The following is a 20255-nucleotide window of genomic DNA, read 5'->3' as shown; positions in this document are numbered from 1 at the left end:
GGTGGCTCACACTTTTAGTATCAGCACTCACGAGGCAGAGGCAGGTAGATCACTGAATTAGGGAATCTGAGAATTAGGCGAGGCCAGTCTGGCTTATATAGTGAGTTCCAGGATGGCCAGGGCTACATAATAGAGAGACTAAGCCCCCAACAACGAAACCTCCAAAAATAATAATGAAAATAAAATATACACAGGGGCTAGAGAGATGACTCAGTAGACAAGACACTTACTGGTTGTTCTTCCAGAGGACCTGGGTTCAACTCCTAGAACCAATATGGCAACTCACAGTTCTCTACAGCTCCAGTTCCAGGGGATCTAATACCCTTGTCTGCCCTTCAGGTATGAAATATACAGACATACACACAGACAAAACACTCATATATACAAAATAATAAGTAAATTTTTAAAAAGACAGGAAAAAAATCTTACCATCCTTAGTAGTGTCAAAAACAACAACTGACACATTAGTAGAAGGATTTTTTGGTTTTGCAACATTGAACATGTCACTGGCAGCGTGAAAAGATGGATAAAGAGATGGCAGGTCCTTCAGGGAACTGTTGGCTGGCAGGGGTGGGTCCAGGACAAGCATGGGCACCTTAACGCAGTGCGTCAGCAGACACTCCAGCTGCTTCTCACTGCAGAGACAGACAACACCTCAAACACAGGAAAGCTTGTGGCCACGATTAAATGAGGAGGGCTTTTAAAAGCCCATGGCCTATATAAAGTTATCATACCTTACTAAATCAGTTAATCTTAAGAATATAAATTTTTTTTGTTAATAAGTATGTAATGAAAATAACAAGACACACTTTAAAGATAGTTTTCAAACTTCTGAAATTAATCACAAGAGTACCAATGAAGTGCGATGTCCCCTACTTGAAGGATGAGGCAAGAGGATCAATCATAAATTCTAGGCCCCTTTGGAATACATAGTAAAATCATGTCTAAAAAAAAAAAAAAAAAGAAAAAGAAAAGAAGACAAAATAAGTTTGTCACCAAAATTTACTAACTCAAAAATTCATAAGCAATTAAGAACAGCCAGGTGTAGTGGTGCCCGCCTGTAATCCCAGCACTCAGGGAGCAGAGGCAGGTGGATCTCTATGAGTTTAAGGCCAGCCTGGTCTACAAAATTAGTCCAGGACAGCCAAGGCTCCACAGAGAAACCCTGTCTCAAAAAATAAAAATAAATAAAACAAGGAAATTAAGCACTTTAATACTTTAAATTCCACTGAAGCCCCTTCTTAGCATATTAGAAAGGGAATTCTGGCTAATAATGTCATGTTACTAAATACAACTTACCCACTCCAATGAGAACAACATGAGCTATAGGACATTACAATGATACAAATAACAGTAAGTGTAACACAGGTCTACCCTGAGCACTAGGAGATCTTTCTACTTGAGTAAGGCAATGCACACATAGCATGGCTAGAGAGTTCATGGGTGGGAACCACAGCTAGTACAATGATATACCCAACTGTTCGACCTTCTTAGCTCATAACAGAAGTGCAAAAGAAAGCAACTGTCATTCCGTCCCATTGGCTCAATCAGTGCCCCTCAAAAATGATGACTCAGGGTTAATTCAAGCACCATAAATCTGTCACTCTCAAACAAGTCTGGCTTCAGAGCTCTTTAGGGACACATATATCCCTACAACACACACACGTATAGTTACAACATGCCTGTCCAATATATTGAGGGGTACGAAGCATGAAAATAATGCAGCAACACAGGAATTAAAAGGCTGGAGACATTAGGCCATGAACTATGACTGACAGTTGTGAGCTGAGTATATCTGCACACTCCTGCAATCTGAGCACATGAGGAGGAGGCAGGAGGAGCAGGAGTTTAAGGCTCTTCTCAATCACAGAGTGAGTGTGAAGGCCAGCCTGGGCTGTACAAGGCCCTGTTTTAAAAAATAAAAACAAACAAGTCAAAAGACTGCTGAGGAATGAGTCATGATCATCTCTACAAACAACCTCTTTCAAAGCCTAAGTAGGAAAGAAGCAGTTACAGGCTTCTGCTTGTCAGCAAGAGCCATTTTAAGGATCATCAGAGCCAAGCATGATTGAAATCAAGAAAGGCACATCTGGTTCGTCACTGGGCTGAATCCCCATCCAGGTCCTCAAATGTACACAACCTGACAGCTTCCAAATATAAGGGGAGATGACCGATATACAAATTAATGATGGGCAGAATTATATAGTCAAAACGCAGGGTATAATTAGTTTAAGAGGCCAAGAGAACAATGTATCAGGACAGATAAATGACAGTGCAAGCCTTGCCAAAAACAAGCAGGGGTGGGCTGGCTAGAACAGAAACAGTAGAGTGTTTCTGTTTCTGGGCAGGACACTGTTGAGCACTGCACATTCTCTGATGCACGCACTTAACTGCGGTGTCAAAGGCAGCAGGGGAGAGGCTGCATATGAGCAGTAGCTTGAAGACAAAACAAGACACTGTGTGACCACAAGTGATGATCTTGACCCTTCACATCCATAAGCTTTATCTCTGAGAAGAAACCAAAATGCTTACCTCTTCTTTGTTGGTTCCGTTGTGTTCTTCCCAAGGATTTCCCTAATAAAGAGCAAATACAACTTGTTACTCAGGCCTCAGCTAGTGTGAGCCCCAAGTGTGAACAAGGGAGTTTTACAATGCTGACTTTCTTGGTGCCTTCACTAGATCTGATATGGCTGTGGGATGTGTCACAGTGCTTAAGGCACTGAAAATGTAAACACGTCCTATGTTCCAGTGAAATACTATCAATAACCCTGAGCCTCCAACTGCAATCAATAAAGTTCACTTAAAATGCTTTCTTGATAGTTTACTTCTGCAGCATGGAATGAGGCCAGCAGTCATTTTATGTGGTGGATAGTCTTATACCTTGACCAGGAAATCTTGAAGTATAGGTGCAGCAGGCCTGCACTGGTGGTGGTTATAAAGAAATAGGTAGGGGAGGCGCTGAGCAAATCTTCCAGGCGAGAGAGGGAACGGCCAGCCAGCTCTGAGTGATCACTTCGCCCATCTCTGATGTACACCTACGTGTGCCCACTGTACACGGATTTCTTTTTATTTACCTCATAGCTTTCTGCTCTTCCTCCATTTGCTCCCGGACCTGCTGTAGTTCCTTCAGCAGTTCAAGGTCTGTGCCATTCACCCAGGTGTAAACCACATCGATTGGCATGGGCAGACAGAGCCTAGGGCAAACCAACAAGTCCTCTGGCTTAATTGTAGGTTTTCAGAACATTTGGGGGAAAGCTTTTAGCAGAACTTACATTTAAGAGTGGAGTACACTCTTAATCCCAGAACCTGGGAGGCAGAGGCAGGTGGATCTCTGAGTTCGAGGCCAGCCTGTCTACAGAGTAAGTTCTAGGACAGCTAGGGCGACACAGAAATCCTGTCTAAAAAAACCATAATCAGAGCCAAGCGCGGTGATGCACACCTGAATACCAGCACTGTTGGAGGCAGAGGCAGATAGATCTCTGTGAGTTTGAGGCCAGCCATGTCTACATGGACATGTCTACAGGACAGCCAAGGCTACACACAGAGAACCTGTCTCAAACACAAAACAACCACCAACCAAACAACAACAACAACAAAAAGAGCTTCAATTTAGACATTATCAATGAAAAGGCCACAGGACTACAGCATGCACGTGTGACACAGCTGTGTGCTGTCCTGGAGCCCCTGGTGAAGAGTGGTGTCTGCCAAATACCATCTCTGTGAGCTGCATTATGTTAGAAACTTGATGGAATTTGTTTCATTTGATCGCACAACCACCCTGTAAAGAGGTTGGTATCTCTCCTTTGTAAAGGTTACATGAGGGGCTATCCAGATGGCTTGGTGAACTCAAAGTGCTTGCCACACAAACCTCAGACCTGCGTTTGATCCCTGGAAGGGTAACTAGAACTGAACTCCTGCGTGTTCTCCTCCGACCTCCACACGTGCACCATGGCATGACACCGCCACCATCCTGCACACACACAGTGCTGACGACGATAGCAGTAACAAGTAAAAGATCAGCGAGGAGACTCTACGAGACACAAGTAGGTCCTTGGAGCACAAACGGAGATCTTCGGGCGGGGTTTTGTCTGAGGTGATGGAAGTCTGGAACAAGTCGGTGTGAGAGCCATTCAACACTGAGAGTGCACGTGTGCTGCTCTCCCGCATGCACTTTACAGATGGTTAAACTGCTAATGCTCGCGTCCTGGTGGGTTTGCTTCAAGAAAACTGAGAACAGAGTTTCTAGAAGTAGGCGCTGTAGTCTTAGAATTCAGCTGAGATTAGGTAAACAATCACTCATATATTCTGCAAATGCAGGATCAGCAGGATCAAATGTGGCCAAATATAGGAAGGTCATCAGAAGCTTAAGGAGTAAGACACAGTGAAGTTACCTAACGGTCCAGGAGGAAGTCTTAGCCTAAGTAATGCCATGGCCTTCTGTGCCCAGATGGATGTTCCAAGTCCAGCCCTTCTCTTTTTCTTTGCTCCAGAACCCTTGACATCTTTCTCATATGTTAAGTGACTATTAGTTACATGTGTCCAAGAAGGCAGGAGGCCTTCTTGCTTTGCTTCCCAAAGTGGCTAGGCAGCACAGCACCCGGCGTGGAGGTGGTCAGCATCTGCTCGAAAGCTACCAGCTGAGGCACCAGCATGGCACTTCCCCCGCCCTGCTCCTGCTCTTAAACCATCCACAAAATAAGAAAGGAGGCCCAGCCTTGCCTTAGTGTTTCTGTTCAAGTTTCTTCCCACCAAAATGATGTTTCTCCTTTGGCTCATCCACTTACCAAACCAAACCAAACCAAACCAAACCCCACCACCACTCCGACCTATGACACAGACTTCATGTCTATTTGGGTGTTGACATTTTAGATGGTTCTTTCCCTTTTCCAAATAAACAGACAGTTTTTCTTTGTTTTAGGGCCAACTTCCAAAGCTTACCCTTTGTGACAGTTAAACCTGATTATCAACTTGATTAGATTCAGAGGCTACCCCCATTGGCTTGGGTACCAGGCTGAATAAAAATTCAGGAAAGGAGACAACTAGCTGAGTGCTGGCTTTCCTGCCACTGCTTCCTCATCCACCTATCTGTTGCACAGCTGCCCCACCTGCAAAGCCACTCACACCACCCAGCCTTCCCTGCTATGAAGCAACAGCCAAAATAAATAAATCAATCTTTTCTTCCTTAAGCTCCTCTTTGTAAGGTGTGTGGGTCACAGCTACAAGGAAATACACAGTCCTTTTGTCCTTCTTGCACCTGGGCACAGGATTAGGCTTCTGGCTGCAACTACATTTTTTTTTTTCATCAAGGATTAATTACTTCGTGGGAAAATAAATTAGTCAAAGTGACAATTTAAGCACCTTTTGCTTACGTGGCACATACCTGTAATTCCAAAACTCTTAAGAGGCTCAAGAAAGGATGATCTTGCATCAGCCTAGGTTACACCAAGACGCTGCTCCCCCCAACCCCAAACCATGTGATGCTCATATTCTAGACAAGTGAAAACAGGAGATAAACTAAATAGATATGAAGCCAGAGATGTTAAAAGTCACAGAGAAAATGAGAACATTTAGAAAACCTATCTATGTAAGGACCGTTTTTAGATAGGGGTGTCAGGGATGGCCTTACCGGGAATGTAGCCCAGTGGTAGTGTTTTCTCAGTATGCATGAGGCCTATGGCTCCAACCTCAGCACTGGGATAAAGTGCAAGAATATGGCACTGTAGAAAAAAGCCTAAAGTGAAGAAATGAGCCAGTTTGGAAGCTGGAGGAAGAAATATGCCAGGAAAAGGTATCTTCATGTTCCCTGAGACACACACATATCTGGCTTTTCCAAGAAACTAGGGAAGACCAAGCAAATGGAAGAATGTACCTAGAAACAGAGATCAGAGAGATAACAGGAGTCCCAGGAAACCGAGGATGCATACATGGGATCCCCCAGTGGTGAGCAATCATCATGGGCCCCAGCACAGGCGAGGCCTCACAATCACTACCGGGACATGACGGCTGCCTGCCCTCACCCACCCTGTACACCTAAGAACTCCCAGGCTGCTTTGCAGTCCTTCTTTCATGCCACCTGTAGCCACATCTTCCTTCCTCTGTCCACGCTCCCTCTTCAGCCCCATTCTCTTGGAAGAGAATTTACTCACAACAGGCACCTTCCTCGGCACTTTATACTTGAAGGGATTCTTGCTACTTTTTACTTAGGCATGTGCGTCTGGGGTATCACACAGCAACTGGCAGTTGCATGGAGGCCTTACAAGCAGGCTGCTGCTCTCTGTCCTTCAGGTTCTAACTGCACTGGTCTCAGGTGGGGCCTCCACACACTCTTCTAAGACCTCAGCTAATGCTGCTGCCGCCACTGATCTGGGGGCTGTGCTCTGAGGTCAGCTGCGGTCAGCTGAGTTCTATGAACTTCATCTTCCCCTACTACACAGCCAGTCAGATAGGTAAGATTAATGAGCTCTTCTTGTTCATCACTATTCTCCTAGAGTCTAGAATAGTCCCTCGTACTATTAGTTAGATAACTGTAATTTCACTAAAATAACAGTAATTATTATTATTAGTATACGGGTGTTTTGCCTGCATGTATGTCTGTGTACCCTCTCTGTGCCCTGGTCCCTGCATAAGCCAGAAAAGTGTGTTGGAGTCCCTGGAACCAAAGTTACAGACAATTGTGTGTTGCCACTTGGGTGGTAGAAGTCAAATCCCACACTTCTGGAAGAACCATTAGTGGTCTTCTTAACCACTGAGCTATCTCTTTAGCCCCAGGAACTATAATTTCTTTGGCATGTATGTGTGTTTCTGATGAATATCATCTCACGCGGCATAGCCACATACAACTTATTCAAGGTCACTCCAACTCCCAACCTCCTAAATGGGTCTTTACTGTGATGTGTGTGGTGGGTGTCTTGTGTTTGTCTGGGGTGCTTGTTGCTTTGTGGCAGGGCACAGAGCAACCCTGAGGTGCTGGCTTTCACACAAGTCGTTAGGTTTGCGTGTCAAGTCTTTATACCCTAAAGTTGTATGTGTGGTGTGAGAAAGAGAGAGGGAGGAAGAAGAAGGAGAAGAAGAAAAGAAAGAGAAAAAAACCCTGCTTGAGTCAATACACTTTTCAATGGAAAGGTGGAAAGGGTGAAAAAAATATGCATATTCTGAAGTTTTCCTGGCAAAGCCATTCTTAATGGTTTTTAATAGAATCAAGAGATTCTATTAAATCAGCTGGAAAAAAAAACAACTCAAGTTTGTGAGTCATTTATACACTGGCTCCTCAAATGAGCCTGCTATCGCATGCCCAGTTTAACTCATGGGTTAAACTGAAACCCTGAAAGAGATCAGATGATCAGCTCATGGCCATGAGTTGGCTGTTTCTCTATCAGGCATGGCAGAGATGAGTCTGAGCCTTTAGCTATAACCACCAGATCGTAACCTTGGTTTCCACATGAGAAGGAAACCTGACTCAGAATAGAAGAGATGGTGACAAATATGTGTGTGATACCACTTATACTCAAATCACTATTTAAACGTAACTCCTAAAGTCACCTGGGAGACCTTCAGTTCTACAGCAGAAAAAAGAAAAAAAACAGCAAACTTAAATAGTTGGGATTGACACCCAACTTAATACTCGTGTTTTACACATGATGAAATAGAGGCCTAGAAGGAATGGCTGCCTTGAAATCAGTCACAGTGGATGATTTACATATTTGCTGGCTGCTAACATACAGACTGGGATTTCCTTTTCATTCAGAGCAAACAGTATGAATAAAAATTGTACCACAGTAAGGCACTGGTGGCGCCTGCATTTAATCCCAGAACTTGGGAGGCAGAGGCAGGCAGATCTCTGAGTTCTGGGCCAATTTGGTCTACACAGCAAGTTTCAGAGAAACCCTGTCTTTGTCTTGAAAAAGCAAAACAACAAAAACAAAGTTCAAAAACTAGCAAAACAATGGAGGTTTTCAGTAAACATTACAGTACTCAGTGCTACCTGCACAATCGCAGAAACATTATTCACACAGATTTTAGCCTGCAATCCCAGCACTGAGAGGCTGAGGCGGGATCCTGAAGGTGAAGCCAGACTGGGTTACATATTGAGACCTGTTTCAAAGGTAGGTAAACAGAGATAGATAACAAATAAATAACCAAGATAAAAAAATTCTTTAGAGAGCTGGGTTTGGTGGTGCACTGTCTTCAATCCCTGCACTCAGGAGATAAGACAGGCAACTCTCTGCGAGTTTTGGGGCTAGCTTGGTCTACACAGCAAGTTCCAGGCCAGGCAGGGCTATGTAATGAGAGACTGTTTGATACAAAACAAAGAATTCTTTAGAAAGGACACAAGAGTGTTTGGTGAAAACCGCTTGGGCTCAGAAGCCTAGTGCATGCACTGCTCTCATGGAGGATCTGGGTTTGACACCCAGCACCCACATTGGATGCCTCAGACCTGCCTGTAATTCCAGCTCCAGGGAATAGATGCCCTCTTTTGGCCTCTGCAGGCACTGTATTCACATACATACACCCCCACCACATACACACATAATTAAAAATAAGGACAAATAATTATTTTTTTTAATTTACTGAATTCAAATATCCATATTCTCTAAAAAGTTAGCTTTTTTAAAAGTCTGGCATTTCTTCAGAGCAGAGACTTAATGATCTGTGCATCACTGTAGTATACAGTAGGTGTTCCAGAAATGTTTCAGTTGGGGAGAAACAATTTTGAGCTTTTTTGGGGAGGGGGGAAGGGATCTACTGTTGTTGAAGGGCAAGTTAGGGAAGCTTGAAAGTCACGCTTTCAGATGAATCCTTTCATGAGGTGGTGGTCACCCAACATGCAGCCTCAGGAAACTGGTTGGAAGCTCGGTTCTCAGAGACACTCTAACACCTGCAGACTCAGAAACTCTGCGGTGGGAAGGAACGACTCTTTGCTCACACCCTTCACTGCACACAAAGTTTAGAAGCACTGCAGCTAGGCAATGTTTCTCAGCTTTACATGGGTCCACTGGCTTGGGCTCGTAGGTTATGCTTATTCGTGCTTTCCACGTTTGCAAAAGAATAAGACATCTTAAAGCAATGGGCTTCCTCACACGTTAATGTCGCTAGCTTTGGTCATGAAAACCACAAGTTTCTTGGGCCAAGGGATAAAATCACTGCTCTGCCAGCACAAGGGCTTAAGCCCCAGGACCAAACAATGCAGCTATTATCTTCTTGTGAATGTGTGGAGGGGAGCGTGCACACAGGCCAGAAGACAGCCAGGGTCAGGTGTCTCACTGGCCTAGAGCTTCTCAGCAAGCTCCCTGTCTCCTCCCCAGCACAGGGATTACAAGACTCCTGACTATACTGGCCTGGGTTCTAGGGTCACTTTTGGGTTCTTGAGCTTATGTGCAAGTGCTTTACCAACAGCTCTATCTCTGAAACCCAGAAGCTGTATTTTCTAGGCAACAACCCCTAAATCTAGAAAGAGGCGTCACTATGATTTCTGAAAATTTCTGTTTGGCATAACAGAAGCAAGCTGGCTAGCATCTTATAACTTCTGGTTTCAATCTGTCTACATATGACGCTCTGGTTATCCAATCAAAAAGAAAGGTTTTTGGAGAAAACTCCCGAGCACACAGATATGGGAGGGGCATCTTTTAATAGCTTTTTCAGACAATAGTTTATATTCTTCTCTGACACTAAAATCAAAATCAGCCATAGTGTAGAATCTGAACACACACTGAAACACACTGCCCTTTCCTGTTCTTTGAACACCTCCTGAATCCTGAATGCAAGGTTCTGTAACATCACACACTGGGAACCAACAGCTTTAACGAGTCATACAGATCTGCCAAATGGTGATACATTTTATTAATCTTACATAATATTAACAAGTGTGATTTTGGAGATGAGACTGAACCTAATCACAAAAACATTATAAAGCTGTTAATGTCTTCATATTGGAAGCGAATTCTATAAACCTTAAAACACAAATGTTATCAGTACTAACAAATACTATTATTTGCTTTCACTAAAATGACAAGATCGCCTTGTTCATTGACAAAAAAAATAATATAGTCTGAATAATCAATCACACTGTTTTCTCTACAAAGTACATGACTTACCATGAAAAAGATAGTCTTGTGACTCAATTGCTTTTACTTAAGCAATCAACGTGCAGATAATGTGAACATCACCTAGAGCAGTGGTTCTCAACCTTCCTAATGCCAAGACCCTTTAGTTCTGTCCCCTGTGGTGGTGACCCAACCATAAAATTATTTTCATTGCTATGTCATAACTGTAATTTTCTACTGTTATGAATAATATTATAAATATCTGATATGCAGGATATCTGATATTCAACCCGCAAAGGGGTCTTCGAGTCCCAGGTTGAGAACAGCTGATCTAGGATATTAAAAAGATACTCACGGGTCAGCATATAATCAAGCTAACAATGGTTCTGCTTCATCATGAGCATTTATAAATACAGCTAGCTTGTTCCCTTTAAACAATGCAGTGGTAAAATATTAGAGTGTGAACAATTTTACACACTACTGCATATTGTTTTTAAAAAGAAAGTAACACACAAGCATTTGTTACAGGAAATCTTCTATTTCACTGAGCCCCTGAAGGTCTTTGGAAGCCTGGGTGTCTTTGAAAACTGCTCCTTTAAAGAGCCTAAGGAATGGGTGTCTTTTCCTTATTTTGATTACATGCTCTCTCCCTTACCGCAGTTACAGTAGACACATACATCTCCGTGTCTAGAAGGTAAAGATGAAGGAGTTTGTCTTTGAGGAAGGGATGTCACTCATACTTAGTGCATGCTAAAGACAAAGCAAGAAGTGAATGCTTGGGCTGGAGCATTGGCTCAGAGATTAAGAGCACTTACTGCTCTTGTAGAAGACCTGGGTTCACTTCCCAGCACCTACATCAGGCAGCTCACAACCGCCTGAAACTCCAGTCTGGGAGAATCTGATGCCCTCTTCCAGTTTCTATGGGTACCTACATGAAATTGCACATAGCCACATACAAACACACAATTAAAAAATATAAATATTTAAAATAAGTAATAGTTTTCTAGACCAAACACACACACACACAACCTACGTGATTCATTTTGTCCATAGGGAGGGAAGTAGGGTACTGGAGAAATGGGGTAAAAATTGCTTCTGACACCTGGCTTACAAGGTGATAAAATCTCCCAGCGTAAGAATAAGCATTCCACCAGTAAGCTTGGCCTAAACAGAGAAAGACCCAGACATTGACGTGACTGGTACCTCACAAAGGCAGCAAGTTGTGATGGTGAAAGCGCAAGGTCCAGCCTGGCAGTTACTATGGGCATGCCTTGGCTGACAGGGTCGTGTTAAGCTGGCCAATGCTCCCACCTGGCTGTGTGGTGGCTACCTAGCTTCCATATCCTGTACCTCCAGAACTGGAGACACAAAGTGAGTCCTTGCAAACTAATCTACTCAACGCTGCAAGGCAAGATTATTTCGTGGACATCAAGATTTTTTACCTACAAAACAGAATGAACTGGAAGGTTTCTTAAGGCGGCTGTATATATTCTGAAATATATGAACTGAAGTTCTCAGAACAAAGGCACACCTCTACTGAAAAGTCTACATGGATAAATTAATGCTTAGCACCATCCGAGTGCAGAGTTGGAATGCTGCAGATTCTTACCGATTCTGAAAGGATTTCCCAGCAATATTGTCTCTGTAGGAATCAAACAAAACATGGTATTGGTCACGGCTCCATTCCAGAACCACCTAGAATAAAAAGAAAAATACCAATACTTTTTGTGCATCAAAAACAAACAGTTGAATAAAAAAGTCCACTTCACTTCATACACAGCTGTGAGGGAGCAGATTGAGCAGTCCAGTGTCCACCCACTCCATGCATGCCCTGCAGAAACCCGTGCGGGCCAGGAAAGAAGCTGCAACTGTTCAGCTTAGACATCTGAGAAGACTTAGGATCTCATTGGCCTTGGGATGGGGTCTGGGAATACAAAATGTTTACAAGGAAGTTATGTTTGAATGGGGTCTAGGAGGATGAGAAAGGGACAATGCTAGCTCCTGCCAAGAGTGTTTGGGGCAGGTTGCTTGAGGGCAACTGTGGGGCTATATTTTTCAACGGTTACTTTTTTTTTATGTGCATTGGTGTTTTGCCGGCAGGTATGTCTGTGTGAGAGTGGAACTGGAGTGACAGGCAGGTGTGAGCTGCCAAGTGGGTGCTGGGAATTGAACCTCTGGTCCTCTGGAGGAGCAGCCAGTGCTCTTAATCGCGGAGCTATATCTCCAGCTCCATGAAGTTGGCTTTTTCAGGCAGAGAATAGGTAAACTCCAGCAAAGAATGAAGCTAGGACAGGAAGCTGGACCTGACTACAACCAGCCTGCCTTGCATGGGTTAGCAGAAGTTCTGCAGGACTGGAGGGCAGCTTACACCCTCTTAAAGCCTGAGAAGGGTTCTTCTCAAAGCCCAGAACATCAACAGCAAGGCCAGCCTGAGCTGGAGGATGATGTCCTCGCTACTCGAGGCTTCCACTGATGGCTGTGCGGCAGGAGCTTCTGATGGATGCTCCGCAAACACACCCACACACAGATCTTGTTTTCTCCCTCCATTTCCTGAGCACTGAGGAAGTGTTCCTCCTTGCAAACACCCCACTTGGTATTTATTTGTTCTAGGTCTCATCAATTCTCATGTGCCAATTTTCAGTAGTATAAACTGCATGAATATCAATTTATTGAGTACAAACAACAATTCTCCATCAGCACCTCTGTATAGTCTGCCATGGGACAAACTCCAAAAAATTAAGCTAAGAAAATTGTTCTTGGCTAGCGGGTTGTCCAGAAGATGCAGCAGAGCGTGGTGGTACACACCTTTAATCCCAGCACTGGGGAGGCAGAGGCAAGCAGATCTCTCTGAGGTCAGCCTGGTCAATAAAGAGAGTCCATGACAGCCAAGGTCATACAGAGAAACTCTGCCTTGAAAAACCATAAATAAATAAATAATTACATGGAAATTAATGTCACTTTTTTACACATAAAATTTGTCATCTGAAGCTTTTCCTCTGGACAGCACCCTCTAAACCAACGTTTCTCAACCTGTGGGTCAAGACTCCATTACATATTAAATTTTCTGTATATAATATTTACATTATGATTCTTAACAACAGTAAAACTACACTTATAAAGTAGCAATGAAGTAATTTTATGGTCAGAGGTCAGAACATGAACTGTATTAAAGGGTCACAGAATAAGGAAGGTTGAGAACCACTGCTCTAAACCATTTTCCTCATAATATGGTTTATTGGTAAACAAACTCTACCTATCAGAGTGGTCTGTTGGTAAAATCTGAGACTAGATGAACTATGATACTATTTATGAAAATGATCTCTGAAATACCACACAATGGTATTAGTTTTAAAAAGTATAAATACAATTAGAAGGAAGCTTGTTACATCAGGTAAAAATGTTTGTATGTGAGTGTGTGTATTTGGTGCGGTGTGCACATCTGCATGAGTGCCTATGGCTGTCGAGGATCAGCACAGGCTGTCTTCCTCAGCTGCTCGATGTCTGGTTTTCTGAGGCAGAGTCTCTCCTTGAGCCTGGAGCTCACGGATTCTGCTACACCGGATGGCCACTGAGCTCCAGGCTCCACCTGTCTCTACCTTTTTCTCTGGGACAGAGACTGAAGAACTACGCTTCTGCACTCATTTTTAACATGGGCACTGCTGACAAGAACTCCTGTTCCCTCCTTTGTAGGTCCTCTGCAGGCGCTCCCTCCCTCCTCAGCCACAGGGTGGAGCTTATGTTACCGGACCACCTTTGCCCAGGCTGCTGGCCCAAGAATGCAGCCATTCATCAGTTCTAAAGCTGATGTTTACCTAACACACCAGACATCCCGTGACCCAGAACTATTTCCCTGAGATGGCTACAAATGACCACGAGCACATAAAAAAATGTATTTTGTATTTGTTCTTATGGTTGCTACAATTCTCAGATGAAGTAGAGAACTGCTCCTATGAGCTGTCCTCCAATCCCCACATGCATGCCATGACACATTTGCACGTTTACACAACACAAACACACACATGCACACACACATGCGCATATGTGCACACACACACAAAAGTAAATTAACTAATTAAAACGCAATTTAAAATTTAATGGAAAATGAGAGTACAGTTTTATTGAATTTTTTAAAGAGATCAAATACATGACAGAATAGAATTAATGGTAAATGACAGGCAAGCTCATGGTCCTCTGTGTCAGAGGAGGGCACTGTTAGAAGGGCAGCTGGGTGGGCTGAAGGGACGGTTCAGCAGCTAAGGGATTTTGGTTCCTAGCACCCACGTCACTGGCCGGGTGACATCCTTTTGTGTAGCTCCAGTTCAGCCAGCAATGACACTCGCTATAATGCACACACCTAGACACATATATACAAACACACATAACTGAAAATAAATATAGAGGAGGAGGAGGGTCTAGAAAGATGGTACAGTGGTTAAGAGCCATTCCTGCGAGGGACCTGGGTTCAGCTCCATCAACTCAAACTATCTGTGACTCTGGTTTCAAGGAATTCAATTCAAGTCTTCTGGTTTCCTTGGCATCACATGATACATACACGATACATATACACACATGCAGGTAAAACAATCTTGGAAGAGTGTTTATATGGAAGAGTGTTTTGAGTGGACAGAAAGTACAAATAATAAGCGCTTTTTAAATGGAAAAAGAAAGAAGAGAGTTAGGACTAAGGGTGTAGCTCAGGAGTAGAGTATGTGCACAGTAGAGACCTGCATTTCTTCCCTCTCACTACAGAGATCAGAAGGTTTATAGTCAGAGAATCGCATTTAACCTGATACTTACCAGCTGTATAAACCTAGGAGACTCCCTAGTTTCAAGTTCTCCCTCTGCGTAATGACAATATTAATGCCACCTGCTTTACAAGACTGTACAACAATATTCATAGGCAAACTATTCACAGGACTCTTAAAATGACACTTATAACACTACAATTGAACTGTTAAAATATTTGCTAAAGCTTTTCTACAATGTATGCATTTATCAAAATATCCCACAGTACCACACAGATTTGTGTATAATTTCTATGCATCAACTCAAGGACGGAATAACTGTCTCCATGCCTATGAGACAGGGCCTTGATCTGACAGTTTTATTTCCAGAATCTTGACCAATGCCTGACACACACGTCAACAAACACTATCAAACAAGGCTGATGGACGGAAGGGTGGAATCTTGGTACTGCTCACCACTCCCAAGTTTCTTTTCAGAACTTTCTACTTAGAAGCCACTTCCAAGGGGTTATGGTGAAGCTAAGGGCTACAAGTTACAGAGGGAAGAGCAGGCTTGAACACATGGCATATAGTGCAAAAGAGTGGCTGCATTTTTTTTTTTCTTTTTTAGTGTGGAAGAGACATGGCAAACTGGCCTATGAAACTGGAGGAGCCTGGCCTCCACACAACAAGCACATGAGCTACGTAATGACACAGCTAAGGGTTTTCCTGGGGGAACAGCCGGAAACCCAGCACACTGTCATTACAGGACAGTTGTGAGTTCCATGACAAAATTTAGCTTTGCATTGAGGAGGTAAAGACAACAAGTGGCTCTTAAGACAACCTTTGGTCTACATGTATGGCACCTGGTGAGCCAGAGCTCTGCTCAGGTGGGTAATCTTGGATTTGAAGACACTGGTTGTCCCCAGACCTTTAGAGAGTGCTGTGCTACAGCGTTATAATTAACCCAATATGGCATTAACACAAAAACAGACACAGGGATCAATGGAATTAAATTGAAGACCCAGAAATAAATTGACTCATCTATGAATATCTGATTTCTGCTAAAAAAAAAAAAAAAAAAAGCCAAGTATACACACTGGATAAAAGCCAGCACCTTTCACAAATGGTGCTGATCAAAGTAGATGTCTGCATCACAGAGTGGATATCTGAATCCAAACAGATTCATCTATCACCCTGCATAAAACTCAACTCCATATGGACCAAAGACATTCACATAAAACCAGCTACACTAAACCCGATACAAGAAAAGTGGGGAACAGCCCTGAACACACTGGCACAGGAGACAACTTTCTGAGCAGAACACCATTAGCATGGGCGCTAAGGTACACTAAGATCGTTTATTAACTGATTATTAATTTCTGCATAGCAAAAATTCCATTACTTGGACAAAGCAGCAGCCTACAGAATAAACCAACTACACATCCAACAGAGGGGTAACCCAAAATACATAAAGAACTCAAGAAGCAAGACATGAAGAAAACAAATAACGCAATGTAAAATGGGGTACAGATCTAAACAGAGAAGTCTCAAAAGAGGAAACTCAAACAGCTGAGAAACGCTTAAAGAAATGGTCAGCACCCTTAGCCATGAGGGAGATGCAAATCAAAACTACTTTGAGGTTTCACCTTGCACATCTTACACCCATCAGAATGGCCAAGAGCAAGAAAAAAAGAGACAGCTTATGTTGGCGAGGAGCAGAGTAAGGTAACGAATACTCCTCCATTGCTGGTGGGAGGGCAACCTTGTACAGCCAGTATGGAAATCAGTGTGGCGGCTCCTCGGGAAGATGGGAACAGATCTACCTCAAGATCCAGCTCTATCCCTCTCAGGCATGCAACCCAAGGGTGCTTCATCCTACCACAGAGACATCTGCTCACCTATGTTCATTGCTTCTCTATTCCAGCCAGAAACTGGAAACAACCTACATGTCCCTCAACAGAAGGATGAATAAAGAAAACGCAGTACATTTACACAATGGAGTATTACTCAGACTTACATTAATACATTACATTAATGTAATACTCATTACATTAATGAGTATTACTCATTAATGACATCATGAAATTTACAAGCAAATGGATGGAACTGGAAGAAAAAAAATCACTGAGTGAGGTTAACCAGACCCAGAAGATAACTATGGTATGTATTCCTTTATATGTGGATGTTAGCAGTTAAGTCGGTGATAGCCAAGCCTATAATCCACAGAACCACAGAGGGTAGGAACAGAGTAAGGGACTAGGAGAGACAGATAGATCCCATTAAGAAAGGGAAGTAGAATAGATGATTATAGGTGGATGTGGGGGTTGGAATGGGAGGATCAAGTGGAGAGCAGGAAGAGAGACAGCTAAAATTAGAGGCCATTTGAGGTATAGTATGAAAACCTAACACAGTAGAAGCTTCCTTAAAAAAAAAAAAAATATATATATATATATATATATATATATATATATATATATATGAAAGCAATCTAAATAAAATAGCCAAATAACGAGGGAGACAGAGCCCCAACTGACCATCTCTTGTCACCAAATATAACTTTCAAGACCAGGATTGGGTTACATCTAATTGAGTTGTTAGCCAAAGGGGTCCCCTGGGAATCCTTAAACAACCATGCTGTTAGGACAATAGATTGCTCTTCACAAACTGACGGCTCAATGAACACAGAGAGACCGAGCTGATGCCTATATAGATCTTGCTGATGCCTATATAGATCTTTAACCCTACATCCTAAGGCAATAGTTTGAAACCTGTGGGTCACAACCCCTTTGGGGGTCACATATCAGATATCCTGCATATCAGGTATTTATATTACAGTTCACAACAGTAGCAAAAACATGGAGTTATGAAATAATTTTATGGTTGGGGTCACCACAACACATGGAACTGTATTAAAGGGTTGCAGTGTTCAGAAGATTGAGAACACTGCTCTGGTGTCTTTGGTACAGGAGGGTACTCTGCATGCTACTAAAACACTAAAGCAGGCCACAATCCTTTGATCTACAATGGTGTCCTGCCTGCAAGACATGCTAAGGCAATGGTGGCAGAAAGCTTTGAGAGTAACCGACCAATAACTGATTTGACTGAACCCTACTCCATGAGATGGAACCCAACCCAACACTGCTTGGATGAGCAAGAAGCAGAAACCAGATAGCCCAGGGACCTAAGGTAAACCAGAACCAAAACAGGGCCTTGTCCAGCCATTATCAGGGGAGGTTCCTCTTGCAGCAGACGGGAACAAATACAGAGACCCACACTAGACTTTCCTCAGAGACTGAGACACCTTGGAACCCTCGGCCCTAAATGGGATGTCTTCATCAAATCCCTCCCTTCAGAGCTCAGGGAACCCTGGAGTACACCAAGAAAACAAAGCCCTCTAAATCAATGTGAGCAAAGCTCATATGAATTCAGAGTCTGAAACAGCATGCACAGGGCTTGTACATTACGGCTTCTAGTTTAGTGTTTTTACAGATTTCTGAGTGTGCAAACAAGAAGGTCTCTGATTCATGTGCCTACACTTGTTTTTCCCCCCTCCTATTGATTTGTCTTGTCCAACTTTGATAGTTGTTTTGTCTTTGTTATATTTTATTTTGTTGTATTTTATCTCTTAGAAGTCTGTTCTTTTCTAATGGGAAACAGAAAGGGAGTAGACCAGTAGGGGAGGGGAGGGGAGGGGAAGGGGAACTGGGAAGAGGAAAGGGAAACTGTAATCAGAATATATTGTATGAGAAAAGAATCTATTTTCAATAAAAGGAAAAAATACAACTTAAAAGAAAAAAGAAAAACGTAAATCATTAAAACTGGGGTGATTTCCCTCCTTCATACAAATTAAAACAAACCATGATTCCAATCCAAAATAAATGGCCACTTCTTGCTGTAGCACTAATAAAACACAAACTTTCCAGGACTTGTCCACCTTCTCTGAATCTTTTTTGCCACAGACATGCAGCATGTTTGTTAAACAAAATTTTTAAGAAGCACAAATGGAAATCTACACTCTGCCTGCAAGTAGGGGGTTGGGGGTGGGGCTTAGGAGCCAGTCATGCTCACATGAGATGGTTTTAAATGAGTGTCAGCTGAAGAGCATTGAACACAGCGAGGAAAAGGCCCAACCTAATCTATGGCAGCCTTTCCTTGGATGTGAAACCAAGGCGGCGGAGGCGGACACTAGAGGGTTAAAAGTTCTAACTCATCACAGGAAGTTGGAGCCAACCCTGGCTACATAAGATGTCACTGCCAGAAAAAAAAAGAGACTTTAAGGTCTTTTTTTCATACAAGTCTTTCACTTGATTGGCTAGAGTTACACCAAGATACTTTATGTTTTTTGTAGCTGCTGTAAAGGGCGTTGTTTCCCTGATTTCTTTCTCAGTCGTCTGTCTTTTGCATACAGGAGGGCTATTGATTTTTTTTTTTTTTTTTTAGTTAATTCTGTATCCAACCACTTTGCTGAAGGTGTTTATCAACTGCAGGAGCTTCCTGGTAGAATTTTTGGGGTCACTCATGTATACTATCATATCATCTGCAAATGATATTTTGTGATACTTTGACTTCTTCCGTTCTGATTGGTATCCCCTTGATGTCCTTTTAGTTTTCTTACTGTTCTAGCTAGAACTTCAAGTACTATGTTGAAGAGATAAGGAAAGAGTGGGCAGCCTTGCCTTGTCCCTGATTTTGGTAGAACTGATTTAAGTTTCTCTCGGTTTAGTTTGATGCTGGCTATAAGCTTGCCGTATATTGCCTTTACTATGTTTAGGTATGTGTCTTGTATCCCTGATCTCTCCAAGAGTTTAAACATGAAAGGGTGTTGGACTCTGAAGGAGAGAGTGAGGGGTGAAGGATGAGGAGGATTGAGAGGAAGAGCAAATAGAAGACAGAGAAATAGAAGAAGCAAGAGAAGCTTACTGATTCTGAGTCACTACAGTCATTTAGATACTGTCACCTGATTCCTGCTATAATCCATTACTTTGCTAAGTTTCTTCATTCCATAATGCATTTTTTCACATTACTTCTACAGCAACTGTTCAGGCACAGGTTTGATTTTAGCACTTTTTTTTTTTCCTAAGACAGTGCTGGCCTTGAACTCACAAAGACCCACCTGCCTCTGCCTCTCAAGTGCTGGGATTAAAGGTGTGTAGTACCATATCTGGAAATTTTAGCACTCTCTAAAGAAGTTTTTCTGTATATTTGTTTACTTATTTTGTGTGTGTGCACACTCTCAGTACTTTCCAATTTCATTTACCACAATACATTTTTTTAAAATTGGTATCAAGTGATCTTGGTTGATGTTTTAGTTGATGGTTGTATCAAAGATTCTTAAAACACTAAAACCTTTCCCAGTAGCATATCAAGAGACTGCAAGGACAGTGTACTCAGAAGTATCATCTAGATAGAGAATGTTGCATCACCTTCAACTGTAGTTTCTAAAGCTTGTGAAAAGGCAGCTGCCAGGGTCGCAGTGTCCCTGGCACTT

At 42.7% G+C, this 20255-nt stretch overlaps 1 protein-coding gene across 2 annotated transcripts in view; it reads right to left on the bottom strand.

The window, feature by feature from the left end:
• Positions 1 to 20255, bottom strand: part of Gnptab (N-acetylglucosamine-1-phosphate transferase subunits alpha and beta) — a 69059-nt gene that overhangs the window by 35424 nt on the left and 13380 nt on the right. Inside the window, exons 2-5 of one of the 2 annotated variants that reach the window (XM_021640077.2) lie at positions 11650 to 11735; positions 3075 to 3194; positions 2533 to 2574; positions 430 to 635 (exon numbers count right to left, since the gene is read on the bottom strand). In XM_021640077.2, coding sequence (XP_021495752.2) covers positions 430 to 635; positions 2533 to 2574; positions 3075 to 3194; positions 11650 to 11735 — 454 coding nt within the window. The remainder of the gene's footprint in view (positions 1 to 429; positions 636 to 2532; positions 2575 to 3074; positions 3195 to 11649; positions 11736 to 20255) is intronic. The other variant, XM_060377873.1, reaches the window with a different exon arrangement.

This window comes from Meriones unguiculatus, chromosome 2, assembly GCF_030254825.1.
Source record: "Meriones unguiculatus strain TT.TT164.6M chromosome 2, Bangor_MerUng_6.1, whole genome shotgun sequence".
In the NCBI taxonomy this organism is placed as follows: Eukaryota; Metazoa; Chordata; class Mammalia; order Rodentia; family Muridae; genus Meriones; species Meriones unguiculatus.
This window is presented reverse-complemented; position numbering and strand designations above follow the sequence as displayed.